Source organism: Drosophila teissieri, chromosome 3R, assembly GCF_016746235.2.
Source record: "Drosophila teissieri strain GT53w chromosome 3R, Prin_Dtei_1.1, whole genome shotgun sequence".
Classification (NCBI taxonomy): Eukaryota; Metazoa; Arthropoda; class Insecta; order Diptera; family Drosophilidae; genus Drosophila; species Drosophila teissieri.
Genome location: NC_053032.1, coordinates 25,939,525 through 25,961,738, shown reverse-complemented (window position 1 = coordinate 25,961,738; position 22,214 = coordinate 25,939,525). Strand labels below are relative to the sequence as shown.

The following is a 22,214-nucleotide window of genomic DNA, read 5'->3' as shown; positions in this document are numbered from 1 at the left end:
CCACATGCTGCTGCCACACTAATTTGTGCGTTGTGCCAACTTGGGTGCGAAAAACACAGAGAACGACGCCGCCAAAAACTTTTGCCCAGTCGCAGGAAGGTCCTTGCCCCGCCCATGTGCCCGCCCACATCTCTGCTGCAGCCCCCTCGTTGAGTGCAGAAATTAATTGCATTAGAAAAGTTACCCCAAACTGGGGAAGAGAAAAGAGTCGGTGAGCTGCACATGTGCCCCATGCCCGGGTAGCAAGTTGCGCTTATTTAAGTTTAGAAATGCCTTGGCAAAGTTACCACCTTACTACTCCTCCCGCCGCCGGCTCCTTCTGAATTTTGCCGAACAAACGTTTGTCAGCAAACTTAATTTCTGAACTTTTGCGAAGGCAAATGGCAGCCAATCCCCAATTTTACCCCAGCCCACAATTCGGTGCTTACAAAATGCTCGTCACCAACTTGAGCTGCGCTTTTTCAACGTCTTTCCGAGTTTCCAGTTCCAAGTCCACCTCCTCCTGCGAAGGCGAAGGCGAATGCGAAGGATGTTTGTGCATATTTTAAAGGGGAAACTTGCCAGACGCACATTTTACATAAATGTTGCACTTAAATGCACATTTTGTCATAATGTTGCCCTTTCCCACCGTTGGGAACAGAAGTGCTTTCAAGGGGTTTCGCTCCACTAACAGAAAAAAAGAAAAAACTGAACGATAAACCGAAAAATGAAAATAACTAAAAAGAACATGAAAATTCCCTGCCTTTAAGCTGCCTTGGAACTTCGAGCTGGGAACTTGGCAACAAAATTAAGATTCTTGTCTGGGCGGGCAAGTCTATAACAATTTTCAATAAATAACATTTTGTTTATTTTTGCCTGCGCACAAAAATATTTCTCTCAAGGGTTAAAAGAAAACTTTGTAACTGGAGGGCGAGAGCGTAGCACTTTGTGCACTGAAATGGAAATGAAAACTGTTGCCAAATGAAGGTAATGCCAATGCCGGGGCTTTTTTCTTTATATCCTTTTCTGAGTGCGTATGTGTCTGCGTTTTCATGTGTCGCTTGTTAGTGCGATTGCGATTGCCATTGCTATTGCTATTGCAATTGAAGAGAGAAACAAACGAGTCATTGCATCTGCCCCAGTACCTCCCTGCCTCCATCCCTCCTGTGCCAAGTCACTTTGTATTGAAATTAGACACATTTCCGTTCAATGGAAAATGCCAACGGCTGCTGGCAACCCCTCAAACTTTTCCGTTTGTCACCCCCTTTTTGTTGAGCATTGATATGCTTGCAAGCACACAGAGAAGGTCAGAATAATAGCAATAAAGCTTGAAATCACAAATATATTAAGTGGCGGGGTTTTACACAGGCATTCGGAGCTGTGTTGCATCGCCTTAAGTTATATCTTATCTTAAGTTATATCAAATATGTTTTTTCTATAGAGTGCTATTTCTGTGACCTCGACTGTTTGTGCAGTCTTATGCACTCGGCTGCAGCTGCAAAGTATGCTATAGATTTTTGCTCGAGCGCCTCGCACATCCTGAGGTAACTGTGACGGCAAAGGTAACGGCAACGGTAACGGTAACGGGTGTGTAACGAGTGGGTGGTTGGGCGGCTGGGAGTGCGTGTTATGAACGGTGCTGGGAGAGGGTGGGTGAGGGGAGTAAGCGGGGTGAGCGGCAGCTGTCTGTCTGGCGACACTCGTTGACATTGGGGGCGACAATGCGTCAAGGCGGACCACCCTCCACCCACCACCCCCCTCCTGACTCACTAATTTGCATATTTATGCAATTATACGCTACCTTTTGTGCCCGGCCAACGTTTTTGTACGTACATCAACCCTTTTTCGGGACTCGAACGCGAACCCAACCTCAACAGTTGGTCGCCGGCCCGGGAAAAACAGTCGCTGGATGAAAACACAGGAGCAGTGGAGGTGGCAGTGGCAGAGGCAGAGGCACAGGCACAGCATGTCACTTGTCACGCCAAACACGAACACGTTAAATGTCAACAATGAAGTGACGCAGCACGGCAACAGGGGGTTAAGGCGAAGGGCGGTAGGGGATGGGTGGTGCGCCAAGGGTTAAGGTGGGTGGCTGGCCAAGTAGTTGGGTGGATGAGCGGTCATTGTCCCCTTGCGCGCCTACCAACTGAGACAACATCCGCAGCGGTTCGGATTTCACAAGCACTGAGGAAAACAATGCAATTGTAAAACTACATATTCAAATTATATGAAATGCATTTATTATATGAATGAAATCATGTTAAAAGCTGATAAGTTGCATTTTCAAGACTGAATTGCAATAAAGTGGGATCATACATTTAATGTATGACTACTGCTGGAAGCAGATTTTCTTTCAGTGCAGCACCCTTCAATCCCTTATCCCTAGCGCCGCCCCACCAACGCCCCTTGTCTCCTGACATTTGACACTGTCACAGCGTTTAGTGATTTATTTGATGGTGACATGCGTCGCTGTTGTTGCCGCTCTGAAAAACTGGAAATGGGAAAAGGAAAATATTTCGGAACGTAGCAAACATTTTTGCTTAATTTTTGTTATTTCTATTTGCGTTGGTTGGTTTTGGGCGAGATGGTAGATGGTTGATGGTATGATGGTGTCCCGCTTCTATTAAATGCAAATGAAGTTATGAAAATTGCTCAGCAGCCCTCAAACCGCAGCATTGTTGCCGCGTGCCAAACAAAAAAGGGTCCGGGCGATATCTTCAGCAAATGATCTCAATCAAGGGGGAGCGACGAGCATTATGAAAATTGCATAATTTCGCCATAAGGGTTGTACTATGGTCGTTTCCCAAAAACGCCGCCAATGGCACTTCAATTAGAGTAGCAAATAAAAACAAATATAAACAACATTTTGTGGCGGGTTCAAAGTCTCCAGCACTCCAGCAGCCAGTAGAATATCCAGTAGCAGCATCCGCACATCAGCTCCTTTCAAGACTTTTCCAATCCGACAAGTTTATAATCCCGTTCCCGGGTTCGCCGGGAAAACGGAAGACAAGATCTTGGCCCCGGCTTGTATGTCAACAGCTTTAATTCGGCCTTTCATTGGCTGCTATTGCTGCCATTGCTGCCGTTCGCTTTTCAATTACCAGCTCAATGGCTTCGAGGAAAATCCTTGCAACAATGCCGGGAAGCTGTGGCAGCCAAATAGTTGCACTTTTCCAAGGAGCCAGCGTCTGGCTGGCTTTTGCACTCCTCCCGCAGTTCGCAGCTCTCAGCTCACAGCTCTTGGCTTCAGCTTTTCAGCTGCAGCTTTTCAACTTTCAGCTTCATTGAGCATTGGACATTTATTGTTGCTGCGCATTAAGGCATTAGCAGAGGAGGTTGGCAGCCAGGATCAGGGGGGCGGGGATCATAACGGCTGGCCAGGAGCAGGAGTTCCACCAGTTATGAACGTATTTTTGACTTTGTTCGACACTTTTATTGGCCAAGTGGTGGTGCAACGTTTACATTAAAGTCAATCGCTCGCTTAAATGTTTCCCCGCCATTTTATTTAAAATATTCGCATCATTTTATATATTCATATGCCTTTAAAAGGCCTCAACTTCGACCCCTGTGTGGCAACATTCGCAGCTGCCCATTATTGTTATTTGATTTATTTATTTAGCTGGTTAATTTCTTGCGGCATTCGCCAGGGGTCCTGGCCTTTTTTGATCCGTCTGCATAAACTTTTTGACAGCAGCAGCAGCAGTGGGTTTTGGGGTTGCGGAAAACGGAGGAGCACATACTACAAATTCCTTGCCGTGCCTTTGACTGACATGATTATAAGTTTGTCTGGATCTGAGTTTGTATCTCAGTCTGAGCCGGGAGTCTGTTGCCATCCTGAGTCAGAGTCTCAGTCTGGATCTCGTCTCGTCTCGGCACGTTAACTCAAACGAAACTAATTTAATGCGCTGCAAAAGTATTCAAACAATTGCACAAGGCGACGCCCAAAGTGAAAGCAGCCAAAGCCAAAGCAGTACAAAAAACACAACAAAAAATATATAGAATGAAATTGGGAACACAAAAACCGAACTGAAAAGGAACATAGATGGATCTGGGGTTTCTTTTTTTTGGGGGGAATTCAGAACAACTCGTGCTCACATCAAACGAGCGCATTTCATTTGCCAGCCAGCGAAAAGGAAAAAGTTTTTGTCTTCCCCCGTTCTCTCTCCGTTTTTTGTTATATGTATTTATTCCTTTTTTAGAAATATACTTATGTATAGAAATTTCGTGTTCTCGTACTCCATGCAACAAATTCAATTGTTGGGGCGTGTGCGTGATGATGGTGGAAAGGGGGCGGGGCCGACGACAGAATGTTAACAATTTTATTTATGTTTGCTTTGAACTTGTCTTCATTATTTGACAACAGCGACACAAGCCAGATGTCTTCCGATTAAACACTTCCACCCAGATTTAACTCACTTTTTGCACCAAAAATGAGTAGCATTAAATTGTGTTATTTTTCTAACCATTTAAAAATTGCGACACAAAATGAATGCCTACATTTCGGTTAGCTTGAAATTAAAATTAGCTTAAAAACTTTGGCCCCAACCACGGAAAGTCATTACTCACGAACAACCATTAGGGCACCTTTAAGTCCCCAAACCGAGACATGAAATATTTGGGCACAAACTAAATACATTTGTGTTAATTTCCACACACACACACACACTCTGGGGCAAAGGGAGGGGGAGAAGAAAATGGTTGCCGAACCCTTTCGGAAAAATTTGCATATGTGTGGCTGCGCCTTGAGCGATGGGTAAGCGAAGGGAGGGGAGGGGAAGGGAAGTGAAGAAGTATGAGCCACTCATACATCAAACTATTAAAAGCCTCGTGCAAAAGCCTCCAGGGCATCGCAACGCAGCCACAACAACCACCTTTGGCATTAGAGGGCGAACCGACCCACACACACACACATCCTGAATGTCCTGGGTGTCCTTTCTGTCTTGCCGGCATTTGTCAAATGCTGTTACCGGGCTTCAGCGCACCATGCAAAAGTTGCCTGCCAAAATAGCAACAGTTTTTCCATGAGCCCCAGAGAAGGAGCGGGAAAAGCTCTTCAGCAGCCGAAAAACTTACCGCAAAACCCAACATCTCCCCTACTCCCACACCCACTGCCACTCCCATTCCCCAAAAAAAGTTTTAGTATATTTGTGCTTAGGTGGGTGGAGGAGTGTGCCAGGTGCACATATTTACATATTTTTGGGTACACAATTTTTTGGTCTGAGCCCTTTGGATATTTGCGGGCAAATGATTTTAAGCCTTTTGCCTTGGCTGCTTAGATTGTTTCTCGGCTCCCCAGATGAGCTGCTCACTAAATTAGTTTCATTTATCTACCGAGCTCCGTAACGTAGTTCCCTCGCCAAAGTTTTCCAGATTGCAAGATTTCGTGTCTTGTTTTCTTTTTTTCCCCCCTCTTTCTTTGTGTTTTTTTTGGTTGTGGGCTTGGCTCACGTAAATTTCCACAGCCGACCCAGACATCATAAACAATCCATGTGGCTATCATAAATTGCTTTTCTTTGGCAATTTCCCCACATTTTCTCAAATCCAAACAAAGTCTGGGTCATTTTTTACGGCAGCCCAGACTGAAGGGTAGTGTGTGTGTGTGTCGGGGAAATAATGGGAAACTTCACCGGGGTCTTAGAGGCAATTAAAATAAATTATGATGTGCAGATTTACGAAAATTAAGAGATTGTTTTTCCTGCCACTTAAAGAGCAGTTGGCAGCCGAGCCGAGCAAAGAGCCGGCAAAGTAAACTATGAAATTACGTAATAAGAGGAGTGCTGCAAAGGGATAAGTGAAATCAACTTGCAGGTTAAACGTCTCCTATCTGTGGAGATATCCTGCGTCCCAGGACCTCTGGAACGAGGGCAACACGTGCTGTGGCCTCATCAGCAGTCAGAGCACCTGACGCGACCCCCCCCCACACACACACACACGAGAGGGGAGGGGTTGAGGTGGGGGGAAAGGGATTTGCCTTTGGTTTTTCGAGGAGAATCCCGGCTCCTTGGGCAATCAAGAATTCAGGTCATGTGCATGTGAACTCAATTAAGCAGCACATAACTTACAAACCGGATTACAATCATCATCATCAACAACATCTGAGGGAGGGACCTTTTGTACCCCCGGATCCTTGGCAGGCAGATCCTTGCGCCTTGTTGTTTGGCATGCAAAGCAGTCGGTGGCCGTAACAGTTGGACCTTTGGCTGCCTTCGCTTGCCTTTGACTTCTCGCCAAACGGAACAACGGAATATGTTGCTCATACGCCCCGTTGCCCCACAGAATTGCCCTGCCTGGTGGTGGTAACCGTAACCTTTTTCGGGTGCAAAACAATTTGCAACCATAAATTGCGGACCATTTCTGGGCGGTAAGGTCAACAGCAACAGCTGTCGATTGTCGAACTTATTTCGCATGTGGAGCAGGATATGAGAATTTTCACTTGAATAATTAATTGAACGTAACAGTTTTTGGACAGCTGATGGCAGGGGTGGGGTGGGCACAGATGGGTGGGATTTACCCTTGTTGCGGTTGCGCTGCTCCCTGTCCATCTGGCTCGATTTGTGGCCATTGTCTCCTCCTGTCTTGTCTTGAGGCTCCATTTTCCCTGCTCTTAATTAAGCCATATATACACCAGCGAGTCCTGCGAAGGTGGGGGGTTTCATTCCCATTTGGGGTTGATTACTCCGACTACTGACTACTCCGACTCCGACTCCGGCTGCGAAATTCATTTTTTCATAAGCCGCTTTCGAGCGTCGCCGCCGCAACAGGCAAAACAACATTTAAGCCTTTTCGTGATAAGCATTTAAATAAATTAAATCCAAATCCGCTTTCCAACCCCTTTCCCCTTCACCTCCCACCAACCATTTGGATTCTAACCGCATGCGAGAGCTCTAATGAAAAATAGCGAGAGTGCCGGGCATAAACAAACACAAACCGACGGCGACAAAGCCAAACAAAAAATGGGGAAAAAAGATTGCAGGCGACATAAAGATTTGTCAACGTTGATAAACAACAACAAAGGCCAGAAATGCGACGCGACTGGATTGCTCTGTAGAATGAGTAGTGTGTGCATGTGAGCTTGTCTGCTTTGTGGTAAATTTTCACTGCCCCCCAGTTGGTTGCAAAAAATGTGTATGTGATGTGTGTGAGTGTGTGTGCTTGTGGGAAAATCCGGGGCCGGGGAGTGGCAGGCTCGATCCGGCGAACAAACAAAACCGAATCAAATGTGCAACTGTTGCGGCCAGTGTTGCTGCCTCAGCTGTCGCTTTGATGGAAAGTGTCAATCTGTCGATGAGGAGCAGCCAAATGACAAGTGTCAGGCAGCGGGAGATTCTATAATCAAAAGGGTTACCCAGTGTGAATAAACAGAATAAGCAAAAAATTCTGATTAAAACACTGCGCAATATATAAATACGTAGAAAAATGAGATATATATTACTATATATAAATACGTAGAAATATGAGATATATCTTACTATATATGTAAATAAGATTGAGTTTTAGCGTAGCTAGGTGTTCATATACCCTCCTACAGGGTATCAATCGCCCGCAAACTAGGCGCATTGTCGTGCGCTGTTAAGTATGCTATATTAATTTGCATTGTGCGGATTTGCACTACCGCTCCTATTTCAATCCCACTGCAGTGCACTGTCTGCGGCCAAATGCATTTAGATTTATATCATTGGTATGAGTGCGAGTTTTTGATTGATACGAGTATGACACTGATGCCATTTTGGTGGCTCATTTAAGTGGAATGTTTATTGTCGGCTTTGCTCGCCCATCAAATTCTTTTCTAAACAGCGTTTATCACCTAACCAAACCACTTTAGCGAAACAGAATACCCCATCGGTTCAATCAGAATTCTGTGGCACAGCGTCCACCACCAAAGGCGTGTCGCATACGTTGCCATTAGAGATAATCACTTTTGCATTTTTAATGCCCTGCTCATGGACACACGGACATAAAATGAAATTGCAATTGCCAGAGCGCCAATAGCTTTGATAAGCCATAATCATTTCGATACTTATGCAGCAGCGGGAAGGGGCAGTGGTGCTTGGAGACTGGTAAATTAGCATAATAAATGCTAGTCGTGGCTCCATAAAATTTTATTAATTTCCCAGCGCACACAAGCGCAGCAAAAACGAGCCACTCAAGGGCTTAACAGATTTACAGCTCGCAAAAAGCCAAAGCCATAAATACGGCAGTGCAAAAAGCGTGCAAAAGTGCACTAAAAGCAGACAATGACTCATGGGCGGGCGAGCGCAGAGGTGATTGGGGGTGGGGGTGGGGGTATTCGCCCACCCCCACCCCCTTTGTTTGTTGTATGTACGCCACTTTCTAGGTCAGCCAATTGGCAAGTGCACTAAAAGCCAAACGGGCGGCAAGCAAACGGACAGATAGTTGTCAAGCGGCCGTCGACGTTTGCACCGCACCGTTCATTCGTTTGTGTGGCAAGGTATGCGATGAGGGGGCGTGTCCCGCCCATCATGACCGCCCTGCTGCCACCCGTCCGTGGGCCACTCCCCTTGCACCTTGTGCGCCGGCTGTCAACAGTGTCTAACGGGTTGCCCTGGGCCCAACTGACAAGTGTGTACGCCTCACAGATGGCTGGCAGATTGCGATTCCTGGCTGCAGACAGTGCACTGCGAGAAACGCTCACCTACTACGCAAAGTTTGTGTCAATTAATCTTTTTAAAAAGCAGAAAGCTGTTTACTAATATGTCAAATTTTGTAATATAACATATCTTAAAGATTCTTATAAATAAAAAGGAAAAATTCCTTTTAGTATATTGTACATTTACTGTAATTGAGATACATTTTCTCGATGTCAAAGACTTGACTAGTTTGGCTGTTTTGTATTGCATCTTTCCCTTTGTGAAAATATATCTTTTCCAATGATTTCGTTTCTCGCCGTGTGCGAAGGCCGACGGAGAGCAGCATGTATGCACTTTTCGGCACAAAAACATGGGCAGACATTGTGTCTGGCCCGGTGTTTTTGGCTGGCTTCATTAGGAAGAAGGGTGCACTTGTCTGTTGTCTGTCTGTTGACTGCCGACTGTTTCTGCCTTCTGGCTTGTGCCGCTGCCGCTGCCTCTGCCTCTGCCGCTTCCACTTTTGCCCTGCCAAAGTGGCAACAGCCAACAGCCAACTGCCTGCTGTCTTTCTGTTTGCCATTTGCTGTTCCTGCTCCTCCTGCTCCATCTGCTTCTCCTGCTGCTCCTGCTGCTCCTCCATCCCGAAACCGAGAGCACAAACTATTTACGTTGACGCATACTGGGACAGAGAACGCCCACTTGGGCACACCCAACTTGAACCTACACATCACCTACCTCGGCCCCTTTGTTACCCACTCAAAAGTTCAATGTACGCGCTTTTGTTTCGCAAAAAAACCAAAAAGAATAGAGGGCAGAATGGGGGAAAAAAAAGGAAATTGTTGTAGGCCAAACGTTGCCATTTTCTTTTCTCATTTTCCGCGGCTTTCAACGCCGCACACAATCTGCGATGTCACGCCCACTTTTGGCCCAATGCCAGGGCAAAGTTGGTCTTTGGGTCGCCGCCGTGACTTGCAGCTGATAAAAAATTAAGCATAGTTTTAGGCCAGCCAACCAGCCAGCCAGTGCTGATTCCGCTCTCCTGCCACAGCCACAGTCTCAGCCTCAGCCAGTGGCACTGCCACTTTTCTACTTCTACTTCTACTTCCACTTCCAGCGACTTGATAAAGAAAGTTTTATTGCCCCGGGGCTGGGAGTCGGAGTCTGCTCAAGTCCATTTGCCTTTTTAATTTTAAACAAATATTTTGCCAAAGCGTTTTTCTGCTTCGCTTTTCCTATTCCTATTCGTTTTCCTTTTTTTTTTGGTTCTATTAAAATGTTGACAGCTTGTTTGGCGGCAAAAGTTTTTCGCTTTCTTTGGCTAATGATAATGAAATTATGCTGAAATTAGGAATTTAGCCCAACTGCAAAGAAACTAGAGAAATTCCCCAAATTTTCAGAAATATATCTTATTTACCTGGCATATTTATAAACTTTTTGTTGAAATAGATGAACACTTTTAGATTCTACAAGCTCCTTGTTTCGTTGTGTTGGTGTACAATTTTTTGGGGGTGCACAACAAACAATGCAAATTGATTGCGGGCAAAGGAAACGCGTAAATTTGGGCAAATATTACTGTCAGTCAAACGGCAAGGAATCAGGTTTTCGTGGGGTTGCAATGCCTGATCCGCCCTGAGCCACAACTCACAACTCAGGCAAAGTCTTGCCACATGCCTGCGCATACCAAGTACCAAGTGGGTGGGTGAGTTGGTGGCACGAGGCGAGGAAAATGGAGAATGGGCTGTGGCAACATGGCCATATGTGCGGCATAATGAGGAATCCCGGCGAAGGCAAGTCGTGCATGCAGTGGCCGCATCTGACAGCAAATCAATTCATATGCCGCCCGGCCAGAAACCAGAAACCACCGCCGAGTAGGATCATTTGGTGGGCACGATGGGTATGGGCGAATAAATTCATCAAAACGATGGGCCCCATTGTTGTGGGCGGTTAACAACTGCAAATATGACTCGAGGGTGCGCCGCACAATCGTTACACTTATACAACGTCTAAACGGATTCGGAACAATGGACAATGGCCGAGGCCGATGGCGGAACTTAATCCATTTTGTCTTCTGCTTTTTACCCGGACAAATGAAGTCAATTGGATTGCGATGCGACTGCCGGCCGGCAACGGGCAACTGGCAACCGGCGACCGCATCAAAGTAAATTGTTTTAAGCATTCCATGCTTGATGCCATGGATTAGCATCGGCTGGCTGTATTGGGTGGGTGAAATGACAAAGAGCTTGGCGCCTTTTTGCGCCTTAACGAATCCATTGCACTTTCTTCCTCTGAACTTTGCACCCTCATCCACGGACATACGGACATACGGACACACGGACATACGGACATACAGACATACGGACATAGGGATATACGGACATGGCTACATTTATTACACACGCTCATTTGTTTCTCGTCCGCCGGAGCAGCTGTCATATTAAGCAACTTTGACCATTCGAGTGGCCACGCTCGAGATAGGAATCTTTTTTGTTCATTTCATTTTATGTCCACTACAAGGACAAGGCCCACGCACACACACGCACACACACGCATTTCTGGCAATTTCCTGGCCTTCTCTTGGCCATTTTTCCCCCAACTCAGCCGTGTCTGCTGTCTGACCAATGCCTCAATTTGACATTGATGTGCCAAATGTAGAAATTTTTCTCCACTGACCAAGCAGGGAAAGGCAGCAAAAAAGACAAAATAATAGTGCTGAAATGTTGCGAGACCAAAGGAAAAGGTTTATATACACTTTCCTGATAATATTAGGAACCAAAAGGGATCTTGAGGGATCTTAGCTATAGTTTGATACAAAAGAGTACTTCAGTAACAAATTTTTGAAATCAGTTTGTTATCCGAACCTTGCACAAATACCCACATGGGCAGACTACCCCGTGAGAAGGGTATCATGAAAAGGGAGCCCACTCGTAAGCTGGGAGAAACTGTAACGGGAAAAGGCTGTTGAAATGTAATTTGGCAAAATATTTGGGTGCTATCCTCGCTTGACTTTGGTTTCGTGTGTTCCACCCAAAATGAAACTCAATCTGTCAGTCGCTCCGTCTCCGTCTGTCGCCGTCCGTCTCTGTCTCTGGCTCTGTCTGTCTGCCCTGCCAGTCATGTTGCCACCTCACCACCGCCCACACCGCACGGCCTTTCAAGGCCTACAAGCACCCGTTTTTACCACCTCACCCCACCCCGCCCAAAACTCAAACTCCTCATACGTGCGTTAGTCATTTTGGCACTTTCCCATGTCGTCAGTTGCTTTGGCTTTTACTCATTCGCACAGCAACGCCTACACATATTCATACCATCGCACATGTGAGCGGATTGTTTTTCCCCATTTCCCCCCAGTTTTCTTCCCTGTTTGATTGTGCATTTAATGCCAATTTGTTGTGTTTCCTGAGGAACTGACAATCCCATGACTAATGTTTGTCCTCAAACGAAATGAAATCAATCATGGACAGACAACTCAAAGAAGTCTAGAAGAATGAGCTTGTTTAATTAGTTAGGCTGCCTTTGCACTTGAAACCCAAGTTCTAGTTGTGGAACTCTAAATACTTAATATTTTAATCGATTTAATGGCATTTTAGTTGGAATTTCCACCCAAAGTGCCCTTCTACTTCTACTTTCACTTCGCTTTAATTTATGAATCGTTTGCAGTCTAGACATAATGAGTATTAATAATGCTCTAATCTGCCTTCAATGGCGAATCCCCCAAGACTCGCTGTCCATTTGCAAACTCATTTACAATTAAAACAACATTAATTTTCCTATAATATGACCTCAAGCATTTGTCAGTCTGTCCGAAAATTTAAATTGCCAGAGCAGCACAAGAACAACAAATGATTGTCCATCGTTGTGCCGCCCCCCTCATTGTGTATAAATGCCGCAAAAAAGTAATTAAATTACGCGCTGCAAACCAAACCCCCAACCCCAAACCCCAAACCTGAAACCAAACGAAAAGCAGGCCAAAAACCGAAGCCAAGCCAAAAACCCCAGGAAAACTTAAAATGCCCCGCCCACGCAACAAGCGTTTAGCCACGCCCACTGCCATTGGGAGGGCGTGGAAGGGATCAAGCAGGTCCTGCTGTGTGCGAAAATTTCGCATAATTGCGTCAGGCGAGCGCATAAATTGCCAAAGACAAGCGGCCTGGGGGCACGTGCGTATCCGCAGGGGGGTGCGAATGGTTGCAAACTGGAGGGGAATCCATAGAAAATACAGAGGAAGCACTCGGTGGGGCAGGGGGTCAGGGTGGCAGGGTGCAGCAATCAAACGCTGCACTTTGCGTGCACATATGTCAAATGGAACAGCGCAGCTGCCCTCCCACCCCTTCACATCCCACGCCCACAAAGGACGCAAGGACTCGCCGGCATTGTCCTGTTGGGCATTGCATGGCTGTCACTCCAGCTGATAAAGGGGAAAATAAGAGACATGAAGGGCAGCATGAAGGGGAAGTGCAGTGCATTTTGCCAACTTAAATTATATTAAGTATGAAATATAATGCTAATTATGGCTGATTTCATTCCATTTGATGCGCAAAAGAACACGAATGGAAAATGAAAACGCACCCGCGCAGCAGAGGAGACAATGCAAATGAATTAAAATTAAATGGCTGGGAAAATGGAAATGAAATGAGAATGAGAATGAGAACGAGAATGGAAATTGAAACGTAATGCCAGTCGTTTGTTTGACTCTTCCTCCTTCCTACTCAGTATTTTGCCCTGCAGCTGTCTGACTTGTACGCTTTCATGGGAAACGCGGCGTATGCGTAATTTTTGCCTTTTTTCGCATATGAACGCAACCCTTTGACAATTTCCACGCACTCCAGCTCCCGCTCCAGCTTGCTTTTTATGTTTGAAATGATTTTTCCATCACTTACAAATGAGAAATTAAATTATTTGCTGCTAATGTATGTAATGTATGTGCCAGCTGAAAAGCAGTGAGAGGAGTGAAAATGCGTGGAAAAGCACCACCACCCCCTCCTCCCAAACGGAAATGATACAGCAGAAAGGGGGGGGCAAAAGGGCAGGGCAGCCAGCTGAAGATGAAATTTGTGCGCCGTGTGTCGCGTGGAAAACTAAAACTCATTTCTGGCAAATTAAACTTAAATGTGCCACGTTTTGGATGGAATGGAAGATGCCAGGCGAAATGAGTTCACTCCGGAAAAGGAAAAGGGCTGCAAATGGTTAAAGGGGGTGTGTGTGTGTGTGTCGTGTGTGTGCTGGTGTGTACTGGTGTGCGAGCATCTCAAATGTGAAAATTAAAAGGCATTTCCGCAGAATGTCAGCGTCATATTGTAAAACATGAGTATTTAATTAGAAAATACTTTTAGGCAGCGCCATGCAGACAGCGTACCTCAATATGGCACTCTCGCTTTGGAACAGCGTGCACATGAAAAAAGGAAGTAATTTGTATAACATTTTATATATAATCCATATTTCATAAAGTTAATCAAGAATTGATTGACTTCGATAATGATATATCCGTTCGTATAAGCAAATATCCTACAAGTTGATACTGATGCTTGGTACATCCATATATATGGCTTTATTTCACTTATTATATCGATGACATTTAGCCATACTTTTCGTTCCGTGTAGCCCCTCGTTTCGCCATGTCGATACATGCGCCTGGCTAATGAATTCCTGCAGGAAGAGTTGAGCCCAAGTTTTGTGCTTTTTAACAACTTAACATAGTTTTGGTCTCGGGTCTCGGGTCCCGAGTCTGGAGTCTCGAGTTTGTTGCCAGCTCATGCAAGGATGTAAGTACAAAATAGCATTTTCCTTAATGGAAAACCTCCGCCTAGGCTCACAACTTTGCATGTATGCGGGATATTAACACGGAAAAACCAACAGCCAAAACAGCGAACTACAACCAGAATGGTGTTGGCTGAAAGTGCCGGCCAAGAAGAGGTTATGTCGGCGGGGGGTTCAAAGGGCAAGGATAAGGACAAGGACGTGGGCGAGAATGAGGATGGGGATGGGAATGGGGATGGGAACGATGATGATGACGAGCCACGACTGTGGCGATGATGATGATAACGATGATGGCTGTGTTAATGGCCAGGCATTATTCAGGGCCTCGTTCCCAGATTGTCACACAGCGATAGGCGAGGGCGTGTGTGTGTGTTGGTGAGTGAGTGTATCTTGATTGCCGGGCAGTCGGGGGTTAAACGGGGGGCCCAATGTCCACTGGCCATGTCAAAACTCATTTGCCGTTAACGAGCAGCCATTGTGCTTATAAAAGGATTATTTACAAATCACTGACTTTCAAAAATTGTCAACTGCAGGGCAAATGCCTGAGGACCACCCCACGCTCCCCTTTGACCTCCAACTGGCTGCTTTGATGTACAATTTATGGAATTAACCCTTAAGTGCTTGCCGGCATCAGACAGCAGCCGTGGATCACAACGCTCCAGTTGATTTCTTTCGCCTGATTGCGGCTGAAACGGAAACGGATCTGACTTCCCCAATCCAGCCAGCCATCCAACCAGCCAGCCATCAATCGCACAACAATTGTGACTTGCAAATAGATTTTGCGATTTACAACTCGCAATTGATGGCACTCTAAATGGTTGACTGAGCGTGGAATGGGCCAACTTAAAGAGGCTGAGGTCTCGGCTTCGCCCTTTCCCCCTAATTGCTGCCCTTTGTTTGCCCTGTGGTCACTCTAATTGGTGTTTGCATGTGGCTCTCGTAGTCTTGTGTAAACACGAGATTCTGGCTGACCAGCAGCGGAAAGGAATCCATCCTACCTCTCTACTCGTAACTCCCCCCGCCGTCAACTCCTGAGCTTCTTTTGTAATTTTGCGTGCGTTGTGTTTGCTCATTAAACGGATTTAGCCAGGCGCAGATGCGGATTATTTCGCATGGGTTCTGTGCGACTCTGAATGCTCTGCAGGAACTTTAATTTATCTTTCGATAACAAGAAACTATAAATTCACACGAAAGATAGATTATGATTCCCTGAAATTCCTAATTTTTCGCATTTAATTATGCTGTAGAGCTTCACACATAGTGCGCACATCCCGCATACTCTATCCAATCTGATTTATTATTTTCCCCTGGACAGACGTCATCAATTAGCAGGCCGCCAGTCGAGTGGCTGGCCAAGTTTGCGGAAAAAATTGACAGCCAGCCAGGGAGCGAGTGTTGTTTCGACCAGGCCTAATGAGCAAACCAAAACAGACGGCGTGGCCTTAACGCCACTTGCGAAATCACATGTCAAAAGTTATTAGCCCGTCGTGTAATTTGTGCCGGGCTGATTACCAAAATGTACATGAAACACATAAACAAAGTCATTTGGCTTGGCCTGACTTGGCTGGCAGGAATAACAAAATACGTTGCCAAAAAGTTGCGATGTTGCGATGTTCACTTGGGTTGGGTGCTGTGTTAGCTGCTGTCATTGCCAAAATCCTGGTCCAAAGTTGCTCATCGTTGAACCCATCGCCCTTTTTTCGCCCCTCGATTCAGGCTGTCAATATCGTGGCAACATATTTCCTCGCTTAATATTTTTTTGCCCTGGCTCCTGTCGCTATTTCAGCTGCTGTGTTACTGTCTGTGAGGACGTGAGGGCGTTAAACTCATACATCACTTTATCCCAGCTACGACTTTGGCTTCATCCTGCATCCTGCGTCCTGCATCCTGCATCCTATGTCCTGGGACGCTTGGCAGGCTCCCTAACTAACTGCCGCCTCGCCAGCTGTTTGTCTTGGTCTGGCGCGTTTTTCTCGCACCGCGATGTGTGTCAAGAGTTGCCAATAAAGCTGGAGCAGGAGCAGGAGCAGTGGCAGCATCCCAAGCGCGCAATTCCCAACCCGATCGCTGCTGCAGAGGAGCTATTGAAAATGAATTTATAACGCATACGTCATGTGAGCCAAGACAGAGTTCGCAGTTTATTGCATTTGTCGCTGGCATTGCAAAACTTCAATAAATTATTTTATTGCGACAGTTATTTTGCTTGCCTTGCCCTCGTCGTCGTCGGTTGGTTTTTATGAATTTGTTCAGCTCGCAAACACATAACGATGAGCATAAGTGCGATATATCTATATCGAAATCCATCTGGCAGCAGCAAACTCTCTGTCAGTTGCCATTTTCGTTCATTTGGCACTCAAGTCTTTGGCAGCCAAATTGCAAATGACTTTATGAATTTGCTGTTACGACTTGGACAAGCTCCGATGACCTTTGAAGTGGGAGGACACATACTCGTGGGTAGTAATAATCAAGCGCATATGAAACCGAGATGAAATTGATTCCGCATGAGTCATAAACTCCTCCGTATTGCATAATAAACTCGTGCACGAACATAATGAGTTGTTGAAAGATGGGATCGAGCAGACAATTGCTACAAAACGCAGTCAGTTTATTGGGCATTAAATGTTGATTGATGCAGGGGAAAGCTCGGTGATCCGATCACTTTGCGGCCATATCAACTGCCTCATACCCATTTCAATTGGGCATTAAACACACTTTGTCAGTCATGAAAGGCCGAAACACTTGCGTTCCCCTCCATCAAAAGTTGACACTTTGCGAGTTAACCTTTAATGAAAAGGCCAAACAAGCCGGCAGCCTGGAGGGCTCATTGTGAAATTACCCAAAGCGTAAAAGGGGCGAAACGACGGGAAAAAATAAGAAAATGGAACTCTGGCTGGCAGTAGTAGCCGTATGGCCAAAGGCTATGAAGCTCTCCCTTTTTTTCACTGCTGGCATCCTAGTCAAAGAGGCAATAAGTAGCAAAAATTACGCTAAACGTGGCAATTTCCTCGCAAATTGCGCAATATATACACAAAGCGGGTTCTTATACTCTACGCATGTCTGGCCCGAAAGTCCTTGCTCTACTCATTTAACTAGGGAGAGGAGTATAGGCTAAATGATCAAGCTGGTCCTTCAAATACTCTATCAGTTTTCAAGAAATATGTGACATTAAGTTAACCTATATGAATACTGCTTTAAACTGCTTACTTTACTAGGATTCTTATTTCAAGTTGGCTTGCGAAGAGCTAAAGACTCCCTGGCAGCACTCAATTAGCGTCACAAATTGGCATAAAAGTGTACTTAAGCCAGCAAAAGGGAGTGTATAATAGGGCCCATAGAGGACCATGGCAGGTATTTTTCATCCGTCAAATTACAGCGCACCCATAACGGCGGCCCTGCAGATGCCCGGGTAAAATCCGTAGCCAGGTGGCAGGCTGAAGCCTGTCAATTTCCACATGGTGGCGCCACATGAGGTGGGTAGAATCGGGCAGGATATGGGGCACCATTTTGGGAGCAGGGACCATGTGGCAGCGGCAGGAATCGGGCGATATTTTAATGCGTGTCATATTTGATTGATGCCAGCGCAGGGCAGAGCGAAGTCGTGGAACAATGTCAAGCGTTTAACATTGCCCCGAGCGCCACTCAAAATGTCAAGGCAGTCGGGAACCCCCAACTACCCACCACCCACCATCCACCTCCCAATCCCCCACTTTAACCCCCCTTAGTTACCCAGTCACTTCCGCTCTTTTTTCGCCCTGCGAAATTGCCCCTGCAGGTATGCAATGAAAAAGTGCGTAAGGGAAGCCCATTGTGCCTTTTTTGAGTTTGTCTGCGAGTGCCTGTCTGTGTGTGTGTGTGTCCCTGTGTGTGTGTGTGTGAGTGAATGAGTGCCTCTGTTTTGTGTAATTCAACGTGGCAGTTTGTTAACAATTTTATCAGGCCCGAGATGTTTCGCCTACCAAATGAGGGAAATCGCTTCGAGAGCTGTAAACAGAGTGAAGTGTGTGTGCGTGTGTGGGTGGGTGCCATAATTTATGCCCAGACTAAGTGCATTATGTTTGGCACACGGGCTTTTAGTTACCCTGGCCCGCCCCGCCCCCCTTTCTACCATCCCTGGGGCAGACTCAATTATTTGTGGCAATTGGCAGCGGCAGTTGGCGCAACTAATTTGACTTGAGCGCCGTATTGTTGGCAAGCAGAGGCAAACATTTGAGCTCGAACATATAGGCATTTATTTAATTATGACCCGGGGTACACTTAACCGCAAATCCGATAATGCGTTTTATTAGCCCAAGTGCCCAGCCATAATAACTATTTATTATGTGCAGGATATATATATGTATATAAACATTTCAAATATATACCCTAAGAAATTTATATTTATCCTGTACCACCTATTTACCCTTGCGTTCCAGAATAACCTGTAGTTTAGTCATGGTTATGGTTGCTCCTAACTTAACGGACACGCGAATTAACCCCTTACATTATTAACCCGGTGACTAGACCCCATCCAACGCCAACATCAATGTAGCATCATTAACCGCTCTAGCTCTTCGCATCTACCACCCACTCTGTCTCACCCGATTGTTCATCCAATTAGCCCCACTGTAACCCCTCCGCACACTCTATAGCATTCATACCCAACCAACTCTCATCCGCAAAAACAAAAAAAGAAAAACCAAAAAAACAAAAGAAAACGAAATAGAACTTGGCCAAGTGTCTAACGTCTTACCGATCTCTGCTGCTCGTTTCTCGCTCTTTTGCAGGATGGACAACGCGGCCATTTAGAGGGCCTGGCATCCGTCTATTGCGAGTTGCTAATGGCTCCCTTCGGGGACATTTTGGCCACTCTCGAGCGGGCGCGCCAGGCGGCCTGGGCGGAGCGGAGTCCGCTGCACTGTGCCGGTGGCGGCGCCCAGGTGGTGGGCGGCTCAGGTGGGGCTGGCGGCAGCACGGGCAGCGGCAGCGGTGGGGCGGCCAGCGGTGGCAGCGGCGGCAGCAGCGGCGTACTGCACCACCGCCAGCAGCATGGCCATCGTGGCCATTCGATGCACGGCGCCGGTCTGCCCAATAGTCATAGCCAGCCCATTTATGTGCCCGGAAAGTACTCGGTATGTATGATGATGACCCCCGGAACAAACCGAAACGCTAAACACCCACCCACCCAATATCCCGCCTCCTTAATCACCAACAAAAAAAATATAGAAGAATGACTCCATTAGCGGCCCCCTAAGGAAAATATTTACAAAATCAACAATATGAACGAAGAATTTTCCAAAAAAAAATAAAGAAAAAAGAAAAACGAAATTGATGTTGGCGTTGCTTGAAAAGAAATAATTGAAGAAACCATTAAGCCTCTATGCGAATAAATTTATTTAATTGTGTGCTAAGAATTGTGTAAATATTTTTTGCTTGCTTGCGTTCTCCACTTTCACTTGCATGCACTTGTAGTTGTGTTTTAACACCCCCCAGCATCGTGGCCAATAAATTGACTAATTTTCCATTCCCGAAACTTACAGCCCTCGAGTTGTCTGTCCGACAAGGAGGAGGATGAGATCTACGGCTTTGGCTACGGCGTCTTTGCACCCCGCGTGGCCAGGGGAGGGTTAACGCAACAGCAACAGCTGCTGCAGCAGCAGACGCTGCAGACGCAACAGAGCATACACCAGCAGCAGCAGCAGCAGCTGCAACAGCAGCAGCAACAGTTACCAATTGTGCCAGGACAACAGCAGCAAGGACCTCACCAGCATCAGACTCTGCCACCGAATGTCGCGCATTTGAACTTTGTGCAGCAAAAGTGAGTACAGCATTTGAATAATTCGAGTGTTCGTGTTCTCTCCATTGAATCGTAGTGCTAATAAAAATTCTATTCCATTCAGCTGCCTGAGTCCGCGCTCAGCTTATTTCTACGAATTTCCACCGACAGCTGGTAAGTTGAAAGGAGAAAAGTCCGGAGAAGTAAAGTTCTTAGCCTGGCAGAGGATTTCTAAAGCTTTTGTGTAAAGGTGATGAGCTTTGTACTTAACGTTTAAAAGGAATCTTTAGACTTCAGTTTTTAAATGTACTTATTAAAGTGCGGAAATGGCAGAAAATGAAGTACACAATATTAATGAGGTCACAACTTTGTAGGTTACCCAGTAAAAATAGTAATTAAGTAAGAATTAGTGAGAAGTGTAAGAAAATCTTCTTTGAATATAGTAGTAGTAACGAAATAGTAGCTAAGCAACGTTTGTATGTTTATCTGCTTTTCTCGTGGTTATATACTTGGATTTAAGTAATCTTTTAAACTATAAAATTGTAAGGAAAGTTGTATCTGTCAGGCTCTGAAAATATAACAAAAACTTGATGGATTCCGTTCACTAATTCAATTTCTTTCCTTTTCATGCCGATTTTCCCCGCGTTTTCCAGAGGGTCGCGAGACAAAGAAACGCACCACACTGGCCCGACTGCTGAAAGGCTTGAAGACTGTCAATCGCCGGGATCGGAACAATCAGCAGAATGGCGCCCAGGCCAGGGTAAGTACAGTAAAGTAAAGTACTCCCTCGATACAATTTCCCCGCCCGCCCTTCTCGTCCAGCGAGCGAAACTCATTTTCGCGCTTCGTTTTATGACCGCAAGCAAATTGTTTGTCCTGTCCCGCAAGTTTGTGTCCCGTCCCCAGCCTTTCATTTGAATCAACTGCTGCGATAATTCTTTCAATTTATTTGCTCGCATTTCGTTTGCTTTCCTTTCCTTTCCATTCCATTTGGATTTCCCTGCCTCTTCTAGGCGGCCATTTTATGACTTTCTGCGTCTTGACTTGAATATTCCGCAGTCTTCTGTGTAGTATACTTAATCTTGGCCCTGGGGACATGTAAATTTTTATGCGCGCCGCGCCGCGCTGAGCTGAGCAGCTTCTCCTTTTTGCCAGCTGAAAAGGTTAAAAATGTTGTGCCAGCGGCCATGTCTACATTGCCACTTCTCATCCTGGCAGTGCACCAATAGCGCCAGGACCAACGCCATCAGTTTCTCAGTTTCCTGCCTCCTACCTTTCCCTGCTGGGGGGAAGTTGTTGTACACTCGCTTTATCTGCGCCGCTCACAAAGGATTCATTCAGCGCCTTTGATTAGAGCAACCTTTGGGGAAAAGCATCAGGATCAGGACCAGAAGCAGGACAGGAGCAGAAGCTGGCCCAAGCTGGAGTCGCAGCAGCTGGGATGGCTGGTATAGCAGGGGCACTGTTCTTGAGTCTTGAGCCTGGCAATGAAACGAAACTGCGGCCAAGAGCAGAGATAACGTGGCACAGGACGGCGACGCTGCTCATAAATAAGCAAGGACATGCATAAATTGTTCACAAGCAGCACAAGCAGAAAAGAATAAATAAAGGCGCGGAGAGCAGAAGGAAAAAAAAATATAAATAATAAACTGGCGGGGGGAAAAAAGGGCAGCTAGACAGCAGGAGGAGGACCTTCTCGGGAGGTCCTGGCGCACAGATAAGCGCAGGAAATGACTGAGGATATGTGCCTAAGTAGCGGCATCCTACTCAACAGCCATGGCCTTTCAAAATATAATTAAACAGCACTCACCTGGCCATGTGTTTGTTGGCTGTTTGTTGCCTGGTTCGTTGGCTCTGCCAGCTGATTTGCTATTTATGATAAGAAAACAAACGCATTAAACAGCGAGCCGAGAATAAGGGTCGACGGGTCGAAGGGTCGTAGGGTGACCCTAACCTGACCCTTGACTCGTTATTAATTAAAAATTAAAGCTCCGCTGAAAGGTGTGAAATACAAAATGGCGTCCTAATGGCGATAAAGCACGTTGCTGGCCGCCCTTCAAGGACTCCCTCTTGATTTACGAGCAGCGCCCCTTCACCTTCAACCTTTGTGCATACTTGAGAAAGTTAATAAGCCTGGCGAT

At 46.1% G+C, this 22,214-nt stretch overlaps 1 protein-coding gene across 5 annotated transcripts in view; it reads left to right on the top strand.

The window, feature by feature from the left end:
- The window catches only part of LOC122622256 (sterile alpha motif domain-containing protein 5-like), a 153,806-nt gene that overhangs the window by 117,979 nt on the left and 13,613 nt on the right, over positions 1-22,214 (top strand). For 2 of the 5 annotated variants that reach the window (XM_043800577.1, XM_043800576.1), the window contains exons 5-8: positions 19,085-19,429; positions 19,838-20,115; positions 20,198-20,247; positions 20,727-20,833. In XM_043800577.1, coding sequence (XP_043656512.1) covers positions 19,085-19,429; positions 19,838-20,115; positions 20,198-20,247; positions 20,727-20,833 — 780 coding nt within the window. Of the gene's footprint in view, positions 1-19,084; positions 19,430-19,837; positions 20,116-20,197; positions 20,248-20,592; positions 20,616-20,726; positions 20,834-22,214 lie in introns of those variants that run through there. The other 3 variants (XM_043800578.1, XM_043800580.1, XM_043800579.1) reach the window with 3 other exon arrangements.